This window comes from Astyanax mexicanus, chromosome 1 (genome assembly GCF_023375975.1).
Source record: "Astyanax mexicanus isolate ESR-SI-001 chromosome 1, AstMex3_surface, whole genome shotgun sequence".
NCBI classification, from domain to species: Eukaryota; Metazoa; Chordata; class Actinopteri; order Characiformes; family Acestrorhamphidae; genus Astyanax; species Astyanax mexicanus.
Window position 1 is genome coordinate 93,946,001 of NC_064408.1, and position 21,953 is coordinate 93,967,953.

At 35.7% G+C, this 21,953-nt stretch overlaps 1 protein-coding gene across 1 annotated transcript in view; it reads right to left on the reverse strand.

Annotated features, from left to right (window-relative positions):
* Positions 1–21,699, reverse strand: part of cpa6 (carboxypeptidase A6) — a 54,817-nt gene extending 33,118 nt beyond the window's left edge. The window contains exons 1-2 of the mRNA XM_007253565.4: positions 21,495–21,699; positions 9,251–9,326 (exon numbers count right to left, since the gene is read on the reverse strand). Coding sequence (XP_007253627.4) covers positions 9,251–9,326; positions 21,495–21,583 — 165 coding nt within the window. The 5' untranslated portion in view covers positions 21,584–21,699. The remainder of the gene's footprint in view (positions 1–9,250; positions 9,327–21,494) is intronic.
* Between the last annotated feature and the right edge of the window lie 254 nt (positions 21,700–21,953).

Genomic DNA, 21,953 nt, shown 5'->3' on the forward strand with positions numbered 1-21,953 from the left:
CTTGGCATGTCTTCTCCACCAGTCTTATACACTGCTTTTGGATAACTTTATGCCCTTCCTGGTGCCAAAATCCAAGTAGTGGCTTGGTATGTGATTGGGTGGTTTGTGATTATCCATCTTCATCTTATATATATTCCAGAGGTTTTAAATTTGGTAAAATCAAAGAAACTCATAATTTTAAGTGGTCTCTTTTTTTTTACAGAGCCGTATCTAAGAGGTGGGAGTAGCTTAAACTGAAAACATGGAATGGAATAGATGCAAGTTTGAGAATAGAAAGTAGTTTTTCAAACTTTGTGTCATCACTGAAAATGGACTCTGTCTTTTATCACCAAATATAGTTGATCCCATTTTGTGGGCACCTATAAAGGCAACACATTACATTCAAGCCACTTTTCCTTTATAAGGGCACCTGTTGGAGAACCCTATACAGGACTTTATGCAATGTACTCTACAGGAAAGGGCACCTTTTGGTTTTCTATTTGAAGGGTAACCATATATGGGCTCTTATTAAGACAGATTATCCAATTATTCATCATAATGTACTATAAAAAGGACCAATGAGCACTTAACCAATTTTTCCCTTTCAAGAATGCAGCCAGTGGCACTTTGACTCTTTTAAGACACTAAAATGGGGACTTTAGAGTCACTAGGCCATCGAGTCCTCCAGTGGGTGTACACAAATGGTGCATTCACAGACGGAGTACAGTCTTTAACTGTACACCAACAAGATGAAGGACAGAACCGGCCCACCACCCCCATAAACTCTTCTTAGTGGTGGTCCAAAGGTGGTCCAATTCCGCTAATAAATGGAAAGTAAAGTAAAGTAAAAAAAGCTATGGCCAGTGTGTCTCACACAGGGACTGTGTGTCAGCAGCAGACATGTGTCCAGCAATGTGCAAACACACTGCAGACAGGCGCTCACTCTCTCAGATGTGGCAGCTGTCCAGTTTAAGAAGATGTTTCAGTCTCAGATGTCTCAGTCATCCAGACGGCCAGTGTCAGGGTCAGGACAGCGTGGGCGGAAGGCATAAGGCACTGTAATACAAAGTCCCAGCTGATCAAAGCTATACTAATTTAAAGGTACAGTCAGTATGGACATGGGAACAGTTATACAAAATATAAAAATTATTTTCATTCTTTCCAAGGGGAAAAAAAACAACACACCCAACCATGGGTAAATTGATAAAACTTGATGGTAATATGCTAGGATGAAGTATGTGATACAGCTCTGGAAAAAAATAAATATATTTATAATAAAAAAAAAAAAATGTTATTTATAGGTTTTTGTTTGAGTAAAAAGAACGTTGTTGTTTTATTATATAAACTACGGCCAACATTTCTCCCAAATTCCAATTTAAAATATTGTCATTTAGAGCATTTATTTGCAGAAAATGAAAAATGGCTGAAATAACAAAAAGATGCAGAGCTTTTAAACCTCAAATAATGCAAAGAAAACAGGTTTGTATTCATAAAGTGTTAAGAGTTCAGAAATCAATATTTGGTGGAATAACTCTGTTTTTAATCACAGTTTTCATGCATCTTGGCATGTTCTCATATATTCATATATTCATAATACTTATTCAGCACTGTTTTTTGAAAGTGTTTTCAGAAGAAACTACTATCCCACTACGAATGCAATATAAAACCAAATATGACAAAACAGAACAAATGGCAGATAACGATGCAAGTGCAGAAGTAAAGGCGGCTGGGGATCTTGCAATGATGTTTGTTGGCATAGCAACACTTCATCACTTCCAGGTTAATACATTAATATGAACTAGCATACTAAACCTGAAACTAATAAGTTTAGTATATAGAATACATATTATATAGTGCTAGTGTGTAGTACACAATTGGGACACAACCCTATTAAAGATCTTAAGGTTTTGTTTAAGACTGCTTTAATTGAACATGACCCAATCAACAGCCAATCAAAATGTTACATAACATGAAAATTAGGTCATACATATTAATGTCCAAAATTCCAGGTCCGTCTCCTGGCTGTATCAGTAATTGTTTATTGCACTGAGTTTACCCTCAATACTGTGTGTGTCTGAAAACATTTTAGAAAAGAGCATAATATATATATAATTGTTTTTTAAGATTTTTTTTATAATTTCTTTCATTCACAAGGTTGAAATGTTCTCTTTTAAACTCCCAACCTACCAATGCACTTGCAAATCCTAATGTGAGATAACCATGCCATTAGTTCTTGTTTCTGAAGAAGTAAAGGTGTTAAAGCAATGGTTTCTGAATGTAACAAACTTTTTAAAATGCAGGAATCGGACTTATTGTTTTCCTTTTCATCAGATTAATAACTGATTAATCTAAAAAATAATCAACCGATTAATCAATTATTAAAATTATCATTAGTTGCCTATAATAATATGTACAAATAGATATATGGTGTTAATTCAGAGACTAGAATCTGTGCTTTAAATAAAATCATCTGTTTATTTCAATGAATTCTGAGTCAGAAATAATACAACTAAATGTATGAAGAATGCTCTTAAAGTCTTATACACCATAGGAAACAAACAAGGGTTCTTCTTTTTCAGTATAAATATTTTTTTCTCTAAGGCTAAATAAACCCAGACGGACAGTTATAAGGCTAAGCTTTAGCACAGAGAAACAGCATCAACCAATTTGTCTCTATTGTAGTTGATATTAGTGTGTGTGTGTGAGGGTGTGTTGCAAACTTGGCCTCACTTAGCCCACAGCTCCAGCTGCATCCCATTTCAGTTGGAGCCAAATTGCTGGCACACTCGCCGGGTAATGGCTAAATCGCTTTAACAGTTTGCAGAGGCTCCTGTGTGACTGCTGTGCTGGAATCTACTATAACAAGAGCTAAAAGCTCATTCTACTGTAAGTGTGGCCCAATCCAGTCAACAAGGCTAAAGTGGCTGTGGTTTATGTCATATGGCTCAGCTCACAGTGAGATCACACTGAGCTACACTTACAGCACGAGGGGAAAAAAGCTCCTAATTCTGCTGCATGCATGTTACCCTGCCTTTAGGGCAGAAATGTAAATGATCTGGCTGGCCTGCGTCACATTATAAGGGATAGACTGTATACTGTAGCTTAGTTTCCATATATGGTCTTTGTAGCCTGGAACTTTTACAATGTTGCTACATAAGTTTATTTAAAAATAGGTTTTCTTTTTAGTTTAATGTTAGTTATCTGTTTTTGAATTATGTGTCCCAATACACACCCCAGAAAAATGAAGAAAATGAGTAAGTACTGGGAATATTAATATCAAATAAAAAATGTATTCATAATTTATTTATATAGCACTTTGTACAATTTATGTCAGATTTAGAGAAATGTGATCACAGGACAAAGAATCAGGCAAAACATTATAAATCTAGATACCAATGTAAACTAAAATAAGCTGTCTGAGAGGGAGTTTGGACACATAGAAACAAGGACATGCACAACAACAAATGTCTGTTGATGTGACTGCAATGTAACGTTAGCTGTCAAAAATTATTAATGTCATTTATCATAATTCAGCTAGCTGTTACCAGAGTTGCAAGGTTTGCGGATTTCCCGCCAAATTTGGCTTGTTTGAAAATCCAGTCGGGGGTGAAAATTCAAGGGTGGCAGGGTACATTTTTTTGGGCTACTTTTAAAAATTACAGTACAACAATTAGAACAATTACAACAATAAGAACCAGGAGAACATAACGACATAAAGGACAGCATAAAAAGGAGATACACAGAGAGAGAAATCACAATGTAGCCAGAAATCCCAAGACAAAAAAAGAGAGGAGAAGAGAGTTCAGGAGGGCAAGAACAGAAAAGAGTAAGTAAAAGACAGTTTTTTGCTAATTATGTTACTATTATTTTTTTATCACTATGTTCTTGACTGGGATAAAAAAAAATCATAAAAGAACTACTGAAACACGAATTTTACAATATTATTAAGATAAATAGCAATATTGATAATAAATCCCTTATAAACAAAATACTTTGTTGTACACATTATAGTTGTTTTGTGTTTGTTTCAAACGTGTGTCAGACATATATTTTGGGCTAGTTTAAACTTCTGAAGGGCGGGTTTTAGACTGACTTTGGGCTGGATATTTTTGTTGGACCTGGCAACCCTGGCTGTTACTGTTAAAAGGACTCATAGTGAAATATAATGAATCATCCGCAATTTCTTTTTTCTTTAGCTTTAAGCTGGAGCACTAAATATTAATTAAATATTATGTGAATAATGTTTATCACATGCTTCTTCAAACCATGTAGAACTGTTCAGTAATTTCTAATAGCCTTGCTAAAGTGGTTTCGGTAGCATTTTAAAATAAGACTTCCATTATAAAGGGTTTGCAAATGGTTTATAAAGGAATTTGTTAATGTTATTAAACAGGTTATAAATGGTTTAAACATCATCAATAACCAGTTAAATCATTACTGTTATATCTCCATTATCACTGTTACCATTATAAGTACTGATTTAATAATTAATTAGTGTAGTTGATTAATTATTAATGATTAAACCTATTAACAAATATGGAAGGTTTGCTGATAGAATAGACAAAGTAAGCTCAGTATCCAGGAAGATTTAGAAGGTTTAACAGTATAAATTAACATGGGATCAATATTTGCAAATGACAGGACACTGTTGCCCTTTCTATTTTTATGTTTGATTTGACCGGTTATTAAAGATTTTTAAAGTCTCCATAATCTAATTAATAACTTTATAAATAAAACCACTAATAGGGGTAGCAGTATCGTGGTTTATGACACTGTATGACTCATTATTGGACAGGGACAAAGATTGGGGTAATTACAATTACTATTTTTATGTAATCTTTACATACAGATGCCGGTCGGTTTCTCAGTAGATAGGCTTGGGTTTTTGCTAAGAAAACTTTATTTTCATACTTTTTCTTAATCGAATTTTAAGAAGGTTATTTTTGTACCTTATTCAATAAAAAACAAATGTGTATCAGGTTGAAAAATATTCTTATAAAGAGCTACATTCACAAATTTAGAATTGGTTTATATGTTATATTGTTTTAGTGTTAAACGAGCTTACTGAACAACTCCACACAGTTAAACTAACTTCAGACACCAAATAACACGTCTTAAATGACTTAATGTTTGTGAAGTAAGGAGGGAAATGTGTGTAAAAGACATTTATTCTTTCTCATCAGAATTCCATTTTAACAGGGTCACTCCTGTTTAACTTGTGTGGCTCAAGCAAAGTGTAATTGGTTGGTCATCCATGTCCAACTACATCCTAGCAAACACTGAGTGTCCTGGCTCGGTAAACACAGTGTGTACAGTGAAATAAAACACGGCGGACATATCTAAATGACCCAGCTCTCTCCCAGACAGCGCATTGTTAGCGCAGCTCCAAGGGCATCATGCCTGAGTAAATTGAAAGGAGCCGGGGGCAGCTGTGTAAACACTCCCGCTCCGGTCCCTGGAGCTGTCCTTCTGCTGTGACTCTCAGCAACTTCATATCCAACCACAGCAACACAGCAAATCACTCACACCAGCCTGAACCCAGGACTTAACACAGCAAAAAAGCATCATTCTTACTCTCATTTGGATTTTTTTTTGGTAAATAATTCTGTCCATAACTTTCAGTACATCCTATTAAACAATTAAATAGTGCCTAAAAATTAGGACAATAATGGCTATATGATACATATAAAAATAAAATTCACTATTTCACAGTATATTGTGATACTGTAATTAAGACAATATGTTGTAATTGTTTAAATCAAATCAAATAACTACAACAAACTACATATTATTGATAAACTCTAAATAACGCAAATGTTTGCTTTTTTATGCAGTCATAACTAATGGTATTTAATGACAGACACTGCTCTATAGTGGGAGGAGTTTAAGACAGCACGAAACTACTTCTTGAGACGAATCTTTACATGTAAACTAATAATATAATAATAAAAATTAATACTGCGTTTTTTTTTAATCAATGCAGCATAGCTAAACAAAACTTCAAAATACAATACTGTTAGTCATATTTTAAAATGAGATTTTATATTATTAACGTCAATTACATACCAGCTACTGCTTGTACAACCAACATAGAAAATCACTGACCAATACAATAGAATAGACACTCTGCAGCCGCTTAACATGAGCCTAAAATCATCATGGTCAATGCCAAAGGTCAACAAGAAGGGGTATAAGCTACTACAGCCCCAAGTTATGCCATACACGCAGTTTCAAACTGGCAGGCTGCCAGGTGATTAAATGCATCTCCTGTTCACTTTTGTAGAACAGTCCTCCGCAGTGGATGAGTGTACTTTAAACAAAGGGGATTTACTGAAGTGATAGTGTCTCTCTCTGCCTCTCTCTTCCCCAAACACACTCAATGCAAACAAACTGGAAAGTAAACACAAACAGAAGAAACACAAAACAAGAGAAACTAAACTGACAGACAATCTGACAGCAAACATCAATTAATTTGTAACAGGCACAAGACCAGACATGAAACATTTAAACAGCATATATGATGTACAGCTCTAGAAACAAATTAAGAGACGCTTCAGTTTCTGTGATTTTGCTATTAATCGGTTTATGTTTGAATAAAATGAACATTGTAGTTTATTCTATAAACTACGAACAACATTTCTCCCAAATTACAAATTAATTTTTTGTAATTTAGGACATTTATTTGCAGAAAATGAGAAATGTCTGAAATAACAAAAAGAGATGCAGAACTCTAAGACTTCAAATAATGTAAAGAAAACAAGTTCATATTTATAAAGTTTAAGAGTACAGAAGTCAATATTTGGTGGAATAACCCTTTTAATCACAGTTTTCATGCATCTTGGCATGTTCCCCTCCACCAGTCTTACACACTGCTTTTGGATAACGTTATGCCACTCCTGGTGCAAAAACTCAAGCAGTTCAGCTTGGTTTGATGGCTTGTGATCATCCATTTTCCTCTTGATTATATTCCAGAGGTTTTCAATTTGTTAAAATCAAAGAAACTCATAATTTTTAGGTGAAGATGCACGTTTTCTAGCTGGAATATACAGCCAATATTTTGAGTGTGTATCAGTTAAAGATGATGAATATCTAGGTGGGTTGTTTAATCAGTGCTATATAAATATTTTGAGTGTGTATCGGTGACAAAGTGCTACCTAGCTTCAAAAACACAACGTCAAATTTGAAGAAACGTTTAAAGTCCTAAAAATGGAGCAAAGCTTCCAGTAAAGTGAGTTCTGGCAAAACTGTTATGCTGAGGTAGCAGTAACTTAAAAGTAACCTAAAAGTAACTTAAGTTAAGTTATTATTAACATAAAGAAATCCACAAAGTAACTAAGTAACTTTTTAAAGGTGTAATCAGTAATCAGATTATTTTTTTTATTTTTTTCAAAGTAACTATGCCATCACTGCTTGTTTTACGTCTTATTGAATCAGAGCTATTTGCAAAATATCAGTGAAAAAGGCACAGTAATAAAAACAACCTGTTTTAATTCTGACTGATAAAGCAAGGTTGAAAAATGCTGGTGTAGAAATGAATTATGCCTTTTTTTTGCAATAACAACAAAACTAAAAAATACACCATGGACTTTAGGGGAAGAAAACATGCCTCTATCCCTTTCCTTCCTTTTTTCACTAAGGTTACGCATCACTCCTCTTAAGATGCTTGACTGGTATCAGAGTGGAACAGGAGCTGGACACGCATCCTTACCATCCCCGTCTCTGTGGATTCCCTGAACCCTTTACACTTCCTTTCTTCAATATCTGAGTAAATGCTTACAGACAGCACCTCATTCAGCCTCTCCCCTGAAAGAAATCTACACTGTGAACAGTACGTTTGAATCACTTTGTTGCAATAACAGCCTCTCTTCTTCTACGAAGTTTTTACACTAGGTGCTGAAACATTGCTGTTAGCATTTGAGTGCATTAACCATATATTAGAACATCAGTGATGGCATACTGATGTTAAAGGGCCACTCCAACTCATCCTAAAGGTACTAGATGGAGCTCAGTCACTCAAGAGAACACAATTCCACTGTTAACCATCTCAGTGCTGGGAGGATTCACACCACTCCAGCCCACACTTGGCACTGGGGTATTGCAATCCTAAGACCTTAATTTATCATCAAAAATGAAATTAAACTCTTTACAACCGGGGGCCATAAGGAACATCTCATAATTTAAGGCCACCTCAACTTCTTTTGTAGACAAAACTGGAAAAGACATATTACTTCAAATATTACTTCATAAAAAATAAGCTGAACATAATCGAACAATAATTAACTACAAAACGGGAGAAACAAAAGGCAAAACAAATTGTTTATATGAATAAAATAAACTAATTCTCTAAATGAATGTAACTTTAATTCATTTTATTCAGAGTATGTAAATTTGTGTATCTTTTCCACTTTCAGTTATCTTCACAAGTGTATTTTTACAATGGTGCTATTTCAGGATTTGCAAGTTGTCATTTACACTGTGCCAAAACTGACACACGGACCAATAAAAATACTTCGAAATTACCTGAAATTAACTCTTTTTACTTATTCTATTAAAAGGTTAGACGTTTATGTCTCTTTGGCGATATACACTATTAGTTAAAAGTTTTAAAACACCCTAGATTTTTCACATTTTTAGGAAGTTTCAGGTCAGTAAATAACCTGAAATTTTACAAGTACTCCAGTGGCCTCAAAATGTGCAAAAAAACAGACTGTGTGACCGCACACTGCTGTAGTATTTCGGATTGCTGTTATAATGACTCAAAATTACACTTAATAAAAAAGGATTGTTTAGTTCTTCCCAATTTCTTATAAATTAAATATAAAGGCAGTGTGTGCAGACATAACTACAGTTTCCTACACCATCAAAAGACTCTTGAAAACTAAAGGAAAGGTCTTGAACAGGAGGTCTGATGAATCCACACCAGCATCAGAAGACACGTTTCTGAGAGTTAACAGCTTATGTGATGTGGCACCTCACATTACAACACCTTGTAGCAAAGCTGAACACTGGACACTAGTCTCAGTTTCAGTTGTGAGGAAAATCTAGAGCTAGAGCTAGAGGTGTGACAGGTGGCGTAAGACAGTCATGGCAAAAAATCATAATGCAGAAAACACAAGTTTCATTGGCTACTAAAAAATTAGGAGGATTTTTACACAAACACACACACACCTTTACAGTACATATGTGTGTGAAGACAGATTATATGCATCAAAATACAACTGACTGAGTGTTGCATTTAGAGCAATAGTGGCAGTAATGAAAAATGACTTACCGTCATGTTCTGGAAAAGCTGCTTGAGTAACTGGATCTCCACATGGCTGCTGGGGATTATTCTCAAGACCTGATCACTGTGGGAAAACAAACAGGGCATACTGTATATAACTACTGGAAATTGAATATTACTACATTGTCTAGCAGTTTGAGAAGAGCTATGTCACACTTTATTTGTGCTTTCAGTTTTACCCAAAATTTAGAGGATGGGAAATCCTATAAAACAACAGGTTTTCATATATTTGATACATTAAAGGGCTTTCAAAAAGTTAAAAATGGTCCAACAATGAATGGCTTCCATTATAAACAGATGGGGAAATTCAAACCAAGCATGACTGACGTTGCTTCCTCAAACATCCACATCACATTTAAGACTTTTAGTACATGTTTAAAACTGTAGAGAGGGGTGTGTGTGATTGATGTAGTCACTGTTAGAGGAATCCTTTGAGAAATGTTGTATAGAGATGTAAAGAATGTGAGCTTTGGCCTCTTTCACAGATTTCACACTGCTGAGGTGTTTCATCTAAAGGTTCAGCTGGCTTTTTATAGCCTTTTTATGAAGGCTGTTCTCTTTCAAAGCCTGCGCTAAACCCGGGGATCTCCCCACACAGACTTCATGAACAGCTCACACAAAACTGTAATCTCAGTCACACCCTGTGCTGCACCATATTTAGAGCTTGTTAAAATTCAGCTCAGATAAGTTAAGAACAGTTCAATTACATTTAAATCATTTACATCCAGTGCCATTCAATTTATTTCACTTCAGTTCTGTTTAATTCAATTTAGGTCACTACCGTTTTGTTTAATTTGATTTAGTTCATTTCAGTTCTGTTTAATTCAAATTAGTTAATTTCAGTTCTGTTTAATTTGATTTAGTTCAATTCAGTTGTATTTAATTTGATTTAGTTAAATTAAATTCTGTTTATTTCAATTTAGGTCACTTCAGTTTAATCCAGTTTTAATCTGATCTGTTCAATTCAGTTTAGTTTCTGTTTCAGTTTGATCAGTCAAGACATGATATATAGTACTAATAATGCAGAGTTGTTCAGTAATCTCTAATTTACCTGCTTAGGTGGTTTCTGTCACTCCACATGGACAAAAATCAAGCTTATACAGTTTCAGGAATGCATGTATATATTTTTCACTAACTCGTCCCAAACCTCCTGGGTTGGGTTTTTATGTCAGGTGTTTGTAAAGGCCAAACACGTTTTTGTTTACTACCAAATTTCATACGTGTTCCTTTACAGTTTTAAGTCTTTAATTTTCTTATCTACAATGTATTAAATAATATAGATAAAGAACAATTTTGACTGGTGCTGTACATGTTTGTACAGTATATTGTTAAGAACTTAATTTTTGTGAAATGCCTAGGAATAACAAAAAAAAAATCGATGTACGTATGTATCCTGTTCCTGCTTTATGTATCCTGAGGTTCTTTCTCTTCTGCTCACCCAATAAACATAATGGTCAGAAAAGAAGCACACATCAGATACTGATTGCATTTGAACAGAGAATAATAGTGTAAGATTTATGTTCACCATATCACCATATTAATTACAGAATTTCGGGGACAGTTCTGTTGTAAACTGAGGTTTAAGCAGTGATTTTAGCTGTATGTTAGAGGACAAAGCGCTCCTTTCCATGTGATGAGTCATTTAGCACTTGCCTTCAAGAAAACATCTCATTAACTCCCCAGAATCCTCTTTTATCTGGCTGCATTATTAGCCCTTAATGTGCTTCCAGGAGAGCAGGAGATAAAAGCTGGCCTTTTTTTTGTTTGGCTGACACCTAGAGGCTCCCAGACAAAGGTCATAGGTCGGTTCAACAACCGCCAACAATGGAAGCATTAGCATCAGTGAACAGAAGCCCTATTTTAAGGCTGGGTGTGATATGAGGGCTCCAGCTAAGGGCTGCACTTTTTACTGGGAGACAGAATCAGATTCTCCTTTTTAATCTGCACCTTAATCACCAGACAAACGGACAGACTGGTCACAGATCAGCAGTAAAAAGGGCAGCGTCTCCCCGCAGTGGAGATTACCCCTGACGTCAGGCCTGTAGCGCTCCCTTTGTGCAGCGCTGACGTGGGTGTTATTGTTTGGCCTGCGTGGTATTTTTAGAGAACCTGTAGGGTGTGATGTTAGCTAATATCTGTATCCAGTGAATGGAGGGCGCCTCAAGTTCCAAATGAGAAGATTAGAGGAATACGCCAACGCCTTTCTCTCAAGAGACGTGAAATCTTTTACAGAGAACATCAGGTCACTGGTTTTCTGGTATGTTAAGCATGTATTTACAAAAAACGGTATTAAAACTATTTTAACAGTCTATGAAAATAGGCCAATTAGCACAAGGGGTAAAAAGAAAGAATAGTTGTACAGAAATTACAAAAAAATACAAAAAGGCCAGAATTTATATTATAATATACAGTACCAGTCAAAAGTTTAGGCAAATCTTCTCATTCAATGTTTTTTCTGTATGTCTCTATTTTATTTATTTTCATTAGGTCTCTAATTTATTTTCTACAATGTAGATTAATATTGAAGACATGAAAACATAAAAAAAAATCTCTAAACAGTGTTGGACGACACAGCAAAAAAATATATCACAATATACAGTACCAGTCAAAAGTTTGGACACAACTTTTCATTCAATGTTTTTCTTTTTCTTTTTTTCTACATTGTAGATTAATATTAAAGACATCAAACAATTAAGGGATACATATGGAAAAAAAGTTTTTGTCCTCCACAATCCCCTGACCTAAACCTGATCAACTGAGATGGTGATCTGAGGTGAAATGGTAGGAGCTGAAGCTTCACAGCATGAAGGAAAAGCAGCAACTATTGTTCAGCACCTCCAGAAACTCCTTCAAGACGCTGAGAAAACTATTCAGAGGTGACTCTACCTTATGAAGATACTGAGATTAAAAGTTTGCAGATCTGTCCCCAAAGATAAAGGTGACAAAGATTATACTGTTAGCAATGTGATTTATTGTGGTGCTGTACCACATCCCTGCCACAATCCGAATCTCTTCAAGTGCATGTGTGTTACTCAGCAGAAAGAGCGTAACTTTTATTTCTGTTCATAAATAAGGATTAATCTACAGTTAGAGTCAATACTGGAACAGGCTGCATAATATGTTAATCCCATACTGCTGCATGACAAAATGTGAAAGGGAGTAGGTCCTTTTTCTTCTTCTATTGTCTAATAGGTGGATAATAGCCTAGATTTCCTGCAAATTAATCGGAACGTGGTTCAGTTGATCCAGAGCAAGACCACCTGACCAAATGTTGGTTCTTTGGTCTAGACTGTGGTCCACAGCCAGTTTCACAACCATTATCTTGGTTTGAAACCAAACTAAAAATCCTGAATGGCCAGGCCAAACAAGGTGTGTGTGAAAGCAAACTTAGTCACTTCCAAAGCACAATTACAGCACTTACAGTTGAGTGGGGCAGCTCTAGCAGGGCAAAAAAAATCTGACTTGAGGAAAAGGCGATATGTACTATGACCCATTCGACTGCCAGTGTTGGTCTATAGCAACTGCATGGTGATATACAGTAGAGTATACAGAGTTTTAAACACATGTTAGTGATAAGAGTCCACATACTGTATATTAGACTGAATATATTGTTGAAAAAAGGTATTTACATGCTCATAATAAATGTGGCTCAACTTGTTATTACAAACAGATGCTTACAGTGTGTGTAATTAATACAATACACAGGGTATAAAACAAACATTGCATGTATGTGTGAGTGCACCAGCCAGTCTAATTTACTCTGTTTCACCCCTCTGCGAGGTAAAAAGGTGTTGATGGTTGCGTTTTATTGCCTCATTAGTGTTACAGCAGGGTGCTACAACACCTAGCACTAAAGACGACTGGAATTTACTACAGTATTCAGTGAACAAATCACCAAACACACACGTGCACACACACACGGCCTCTTAAAAACTAAATCAACTGCAAATACAAACAGTCATGACATGAAAAGAGCTCGGAGTGAGAGCGTACGTGTCCATACCTGCCTCTTTACCTTCACTGGTAGTGGAGAACAATCTGTATAGGTTTCTGCAGCTGGTGATTGGAGATTATTGATCTAGACCTTTATTTCAGAACTACATCAATGAGAGATATCACTGGTTGGTACAGTAATGAGAAGCACTTCCTCTCTCTTTCTCTCAGCTGTTGGATTTTATTGCTTACGACTCCGCTGGGTATTCACACCTTGGTGTGATTTACAGCAGGTATTACAGTTTTACTCTTATGGCCTATTGCTCTTTTCCTCGTTTTGTTTGCTCTCCAGTGCCTTCACTCTGCAACACAAGAATTTAGAACAAAACTGGAAGTAGCTCTACTAGAAACTCAACAAAAATCAGTGCCAACTGAGCAATGCTGAAATACACATCTGAAGCTACATTTATTTGAACTAGTGGTAAACTTTTACACACAATCCTATAGAGAATCCTGTTTAAATAATTTACTAATTTATTTTTTGACACACTTCACATTCCCTGCCTTTGTTTGCTTTCGAAATCTCACCTTTTTGTGGATACTGCTTTTGTACCAAATCCGGATTACAATCCCTTGTTGACATCCTCATTTTGTAATCACATTATTACTAAGTTTTGTTTTATCTCATTACTAGCCCTAAATTGTTCCAGCCTTAAATGCAGGAATGGATGCATATAAACAATTGAAAGGAGGTTGATCAATATATATATATATATATATATTATTATTTTTTTAATTATTGTTTAATTATTCTATTGTAATTTGGGTAACACTTTACTTGGATGGTCCATTTGATGGCCTCTTTGATGCTCAACTGACATTTAACTAACATTCAACTACATGTCTATTAAATGAAAATGAACTAAAAGGTGAAAGTAAATGATTCTCTATTGAATATAACCCTACATTCAACTCTAACCCAAACGCTTATCTTAATATTTTAGGATTGAGTTTAGGGTTAGATTTTAAGTTTAGGTTAAGGGTTAAGGTTAGGGTAAGGGTTAGGTGTAGGGTTAGATTTTAGGGTTGATTAAGGGTTTAAGGTTAGGGTTAGGTGTATGGTTAGGTTCTATTTTGAATAATTTACATTCAACATAGGGTTAAATTAAATTTAATGGACATTTAATTCAGTGTTAGTTGAATGTCAGTTGAGCATCAACAAGGCCATAAAATGGACCATCCAAGTAAAGTGTTACCGTAATTTGTTGTTGTTGTTATTGTTGTAATGCTTTGGCAATACTGTTGTCATTACAGTCATGTTAATAAAGCTACTTGAATCTTGAATCTATCTTGGGTTCATACTGTATGCAATTAAATAAAATAAATCTGTTTAGGCTGATAGGGACACCGAATTAGTATTTTAAGAAGTGGCAGAAATTCCTGGATTATATTATAAACAGTAAAGCCTGCTTTATAGCGTACTCCTGTGCAAATGATCAAATCATTTTTGCTGTGTATCTTAGATATAATTATTGTACTATTGTTATAAATACTTGTTGGAATTGTTACAATTATAACATACTGTAATTTTCTTTTCCCCGTTCTTTACTCTGATATGTACTACTGTGCAGGCTTTGTAACTTACTTATTATGAAATGTTAAATAAAATGCTGATAATCAAAAATAATTGAATTTGTATATAAAATATTCAAATCATCTATTTTTGTTCTATAAAAAACACTTCTTTTCTTAGTATAGAGCCCTACTTATCTTCAACACTATAACACCTTAAGATGATTAAAATGATTAATTTTATTGAGGCTTTTAACACATTAAGTAGTCTACAGCTATTGTTGCACAATTATTATATTCGTAATGCATCAATCATTCTGGGTCACTGCCAATATTAAATATTGTTCACATACATATTTACTGAAAGTCAAACTTAAATTGGGACTACAGTTACCTGGATTAAAAATTAGGCATTTATTTGTGGATGGAGTGAATAAAATGGAGACCAGGGTTGCCCAAATGTTGTGTCCTTTCAAAATGTGCACGTGAAACTGTTCTTTGCATTAGCCAATAAAACAAAATATAAAAAAAAAAACGAGTGAATCAGGAAAAGCCCCCAGACTGACGTCAACCCATAAATTAGCATTCGTGGCCTCGACCACCTTTCCTTGCGACCACCCACTGCAGAGCCATGGAGGCAGAGTCACAGTGCTGTTAGCCAAATAGATAAGTTTGCATGTTGCGAATATTTATAAGTAATCTGAAATCCCTGCCCACTTTTCCACCAAATATATATTTAACTTAATGAAAAAACTATGAAATGTTACCCTTAATGCACAATCTTATCTTGAATTGAATAATCAGTTAGATCTAATCATCCAGAGAGTATTGCTCCCAAGTGCAAATTACAATTTTTCAATGGTCTTGTGCACATTACTATTTATTAGTCTCTAGTTATTAGCTTATTATCAGTATTGGTCTCCATCAGTTAATATTAAGATGCTTTTGGGAAAAGCTGTCCTGTTGGGTGGGAACAATTGTTGCAATTACTTACCATCTCTTATGTTTGCTGTTGTATTTAAAGCTGTTCTCTCAGAAGAAGACTAGGCCTCACAGAAAACAGTCTAAAACTCATCTGACATCTGCACGTTACCTCATCACACATCTGAATCGTATAATTACAGCGTTGTTGTTCTCCCAGGGGGTGACACTAGTGGTCTGGTGTATCCGTTTCAGGGGTGTGTCTAAAACAGCACTTCAGATTTGGTGTGTGTGTGTGTGTGTGTGTGTGTTTGTGTGTGTGTTTATGCTGTCAGTGAGACAATTTCCTCCAGCAGCTCTCACTCCTGCTTTAGGCACTTCAATTGCTTCCTGACAACAGGAAACAGGAGGATTTTTTATTATTCTGAAATTCTTCAGATCCATTCTCTTGCTCAAAAACCACTAGCATAGCTTGTGGAACCTTAAGCGTCGAATTAACTTCAGAAGTCTGTTGGAAATGAAACAGAACAGAAGATGCAGGGTGCTAACAAGGGGTTGGAGGATTAATGGTTTTCAATCAAACCTAGCATTTAGCAGGTGTTATTTTGCCTTTACTGTTGGTTCACTGTGATAGTTTCTGATGCCACTGATATGTATATATGTAGGTAGGTAGATAGATACTATGATAGGATGCCATCTGTGCAACAAGTCCAGTCATGAAATTTCCTCACTACTAAATATTCCACAGTCAACTGTCAGTGATATTATAACAAAGTGTAAGCACATGGAAACGACAGCAACTTGCTCTGTCAACATAAAATGACAGAGTGGGTCAGCGAATTATCACAGAGCCTTCAGACTAACTCAATAACAGTGCATATAGAGCTTCAGGGAACATGTTGCAAAGATGATAGATAGATAGGCAGGTAGGTAGGTAGGTAGGTAGGTAGGTAGGTAGGTAGGTAGGTAGATAGAATTTTTCAAATTCTACTGTGCACTCAAATTATTGTACAGACACACATTTATCTGAAAGCCTAGCAGATCAATCCTCATATTCACTGTAATAATGGCCACCTGCTGCTCTCATTAGCAAATAGAGGGAAGCAAAACCCATGACAGATCAAAGAGCCTTTCAGTGTCATCTGTTCTGCAACACTCAGGACACAGTTTCTCATTATCTCTTCTCCACACTCTAGAAGGTTCATCAGTGAAGCCGTCACCAGATGGACACTAATATTCCAAAAGCAAAGCAGCCTTTTCACACCATAAATGAAGCTAATGCTCATCTAAATTGCATCCGTTGTGACAACCCACAGATGTCCCATGTGCCTTCTATTTCAGTGTGTACTGCATTATCCAAGACAGTGCTTTCCTTTCACCTCACAGATGATAACTTCACATGTGGTTAGCATCTAGGAGCATTTACGTACAATTTTGATGGATCTGTGCTTGTCTCACTGGGTGCAAATGACACATTCTGGGACTTAAATTAGTTGAATAAAGGTATTCTTCAGCAACTATGCTGGATATACTGTTTTAATGTTTTTATTTTATTTGTTTGCACTGGATTTTTTTTTTTACTTAACACTACGTTACAGTATTTACAGTAGTGTGTTTCAGCTACGCTATTTGGAGCAATGTAACAGATTAACTACTTCTATACATCAACTACTTCATACAAAAACATGTTTTTTTTATTTATTAAGAACGTTAATGTTCTTAATTATTAAGAACATTTCTAACATTTAAATAGAAACAAAAAAATAACTCCCAGAATTAGATAGACATACATAAACATTTCCTATAGTGCTGGATTATATAGCCAAAATCTATATCATGATATATTACTTCATTGTGGTTAGTTTAATATAATTCTGATAATTATATTACCAGTATAACAGCCACCCCATGGTGTACATAATAACATATTGACAGAGCTGTGCTATACCGTAAAAATATTGTATCACAATATTAAAAGACATCAGCATTAGCAGATTCTTACATGATTTTTATTGAAATTGTGCTGTAAATCATGCAATTTAACAAGATTTGTCTCTGTTATAAAAACTATACATTTGGGTCAGCACTGATGATATCCTGGATACACTATATTGCTAAAAGTATTCATATGGTCTTCAGATTAGAACAGTAGAGCATAGAAAAAACTTCAGGAAATGGGTTTTCTTGGCCAACAGGTGCATCCAAGTCTTACATCACCAAACGCAAGGCAGGCAATATAGTGTGTGCTTATTAAACCATATTATACCACAGTTAGTTCTGACCCTGCAATGTGATTGGCTAAGAGGCATTCTATGAGTACTGTTTTCAACCGGTAATGCACTGTAACCGAAGCTCTCCATGTATTATTCTGACACATACAAGTAACTAGCAATGATGCAGCGCTTACAAGCCAAAGAGTGCAGCTACAAACAGAGCAGCAATGGAACTATTTTCACAGAGTTTTCACAGAGTTTTTAGAACCAAACAGATTGTGTTTAACTCGTCCTCTTTAACTGAAAATATTTCAATAACCAATGATGATAAAAAACCTACGACCGCAGCACAGCAGTGCCAATATTACACGTTATAGCAGGAACCTCAAGTGTAATGTTGGTTAATCGTGAATACAATAAGCAAATATATCACAATACAATATCATCATATTGCTTAGCTTTTCTTTACTGGATTGTATTCAAGAGAATGCTCTACTCATCTCAGGAAAGTTTTTATTTTACCTATAGCTCCTATAGACCTGTTTACAACTGCACTGTGGATCTAAAGCCCCACCATCACCCATGTGCTGTAAATGTAAATGCATTTATTCACAGCCTCAGGACGCATTACATATTCATTCATTCCAACACTCAAAAAAGAGGCAACACAAGAAAGACAGAAATAATGGCGCTCCCCACTCACACTAAAAGGAGTGAACAGTTCCAACAAACTGAAGGTGCAGAGCTGAACATTTCTGAATAAAGAAAAAATACTAACTTAGTGAGTTATTTGCTCTTTTAATCAATATGGACTCAGGTTCTCAGAAGAACCTTAGTGTTAAACAAGTAGAGGGAGTGATCAGAACAACAGGTTTTGAACAGAACCATCTGTGGTTCTGGCTTTTTTTTTTCTTGTTGGTATAAAATAGGAACAATTCAGCTATGATGCATTGCTTTGCATGTAGTTACTGAAAAATAATCCTTAGGCTGTAATGAAAGTCACAGGTTAGACTTTATTAGGATAAGAAATCTTTGTGCCAAGATGCTTTTGAGAAACCTGGAGCCCAGGATCTGCCATCTGTTATCTAATGTAAACACTATATAAGTGTTACAGTTTCATTTAAATATTAACACATCTTCAGATTCAAGTTTTTCTACATTTATAAACTGAAGGAGTCAAATTTGAAACTTTTAAATATATATTTTTTACGACAAATCCTTCTTTAAACTATGGTGAAACAAAGTCTCTTACCACTTGATGTGTGTGTTTTCAGAGGCACTAAGCTCTTACTTTACATGTTTTGTGCCATTTAACACTACTGTGAACAATTCTGACTCCCTAGTGTAGATCATTTCACATCAATCCACTCAAATTACTGCCTACATGAATGACTGAATGATGCAGGAATTTAGAAAACAATAGAGGAATTCCACTTTGGGACATTTATCCCTCTAAATCACAACAACACCTCTGTTTGCAGGTATAGGCTGCTTCCCTTCTTAACTGATGAGTACCTTTCTTTATGAAGGCGTATTTTCGGTTGCAGCTCAACAACATTCTTTTTCCCCCTTTTGTGAACCACAAACACATTTCATAAATGATGTTTCATGATTATGTTAATAATAGCATTGGCTGGATTTAGTTTTCAAACTATCAGTAAAAATGAACATATCACTAGTGAATCACTGGTAAACTAAATGGCTTCCTAGTTGACACTCACTGTCAAAACTAACTGACCATAAATGCCCATAAACTTACCATGAAATACTGGAAATGAGTAAATGAGAGCTGTCCAGAGTTGAAGGTTACAGGAGATAAAAAATGCAACACTTCAACTTCACCTGAGTCACCTTAAATTATTTGATTATGTTATAATTATTCACAGATTATGTTTTAAGAGCATTAGATCTTTAATTGTTTAAAAAATACTGAGAGAATTTCTTATTGGGATATAAGAAATGTTTAAGCATCTGAAACAAATAAATCATAAATAAAATAAAATCACTGTTATTACGAAAAACAGGAAACTGTCTCACTGACATTTATTGTCTGTTCTTTCTATGTAAACACTGAGGTTAGCAAAAATGATACTCCAAATTCCTATACTGCACAAAATGTCGACAATTAGGGAAAGAAAAACAAGTTCATATTCATAAAGTTTTTAAAGTTCAGAAATCAATATTTGGTGGAATAACCCTGTTTTTTAATCACAGTTTTATGCATCTTGGCATGTTCTCCTCCACCAATCTTACACACTGCTTTTGGACAACTTTATGCCACTCCTGGTGTACAAATTCAAGCAGTTAAGCTTGGTTTGATGGCTTGTGATCATCCATCTTCCTCTTGATTATATTCCAGAGGATTTCAGTTTGGTAAAATGAAAGAAACTCTTTTTTTTCCAGAGCTGTAAATTATCCCACCCCTATTGATAATGTAATAATCGTGATAGGCCTAACATCCTAGAAACTAAGTAATGTGGGGCTAGTAGCCTAGCAATAAGCAAAGGGTGCCAGCAACCGGAAGGTTGTTGGTTCCAATCCCACTACTGACTTACTAACCCCCTGCTGCTCTCAAGACTCTCAGAATAGTTAGGCAGGAAAACGACCAAGAGACATTTTAAATGAATCTTAAAGGAAGTTTATGCAGTAACTAATCTACCAAAGTTTTTGGGTGGTTGTATTTTTATTTGGAAATTTAGTTAACACATTTGCTGCATCTATCAGTGGTTTGAGAAACGATATATTTTAGTTTACCTCTGGGAAGCTTTAGCTCAGGTTGTTTTTTATTTATTTAATAGTTTATTTAACAGGGACAGTGTACATTAGGGGTGTGCCATATCGTATCGTACACGATAATATCACCAAAATCTTTCAATATGGTGTACAATATTATACCCTGAAATATTGTGCCATATCACCCACCCCTAATTATCACATCAGGGTGCTACCTTTTTGCTGTTTTTAGCAAAAGAAAAATTCACACTGTTCTCATTTCCCATTTTATATCTACTAGAGACAGATTATATACTTACAGTATCAATTATTTTACTTTAATATATGTAGAGCGCATTATTAGTACAATGACATTCTGGATCATTGACTTCTGTTACAAATCTGATTAATTCAGTTTTTCGTCATATCGCCAAAAGTATCGTTATCGCGAAAATACCATAAAATATTGTGATATTATTTAAGCGCCATATCGCCCACACCTAGTGTACATTAATTAACATTACTGTAAATTCACCAAAATTAGCCTAAAGGCTATTTTTCATCCCTGTTTAGTACATAACATTTACTTCAGTACCACTTGATATTTTATTGGTCTGGGATACTCTACACTATAGTTAGCTGAATCACACAGACACACACACTTCAGTAACAGAAGTTCACAGCAGTTGAGAGCAGTTATTAGCAGTCATTACTGCAGTGAATTAACAGCACTTAGACTGGAGTGTGGGATTTAGCACAGGAGCTCCACTCTGGAGAGCCCTGCTCAGTAATCACTGTACACTGCAGCCTTTAGAGGGAGAGAACAGGATAAATGAATGAACGGATAAATGAAAGGATGAATGGATGGAGGTCTCACTCACCCCTGGTATCTGTTGGAGTAGAGGTGGACGTCCGCAGGCTGGAGCCCCCTGCAGCAAAGAGCCAGAAGCAGCAGCAGCAGCGCCGCCATCCTCCACCAAACTCTATAAATCCACCCGCGAGCCGCTCCGCGCACCCAGCCCGCTGCCGCCGGGCATGCTGGTCCTGCACGAGCCACAGGGGAAACTACAAGCGGGCAGGTGGGACCCCACCGCCATCGAGGGGCTTTTAAACCCCGCGTGTAGAGAGGAGGAGCTTTAACACACCCGCATTCAGACAGACCACGCCCCTTCTCACACGCCCATGGGGTTGGTTATAGTTCAAACTTTCCACCAGTAAATACCTACCCATGCAATTATAATATAGTTACATTTATAGAAATAGATCACAACTGTACAATTTGCTCCAACCATCCAAAAAAAAACTAGAACATTCATTTTTTATTATTTTCTAGTATAAAG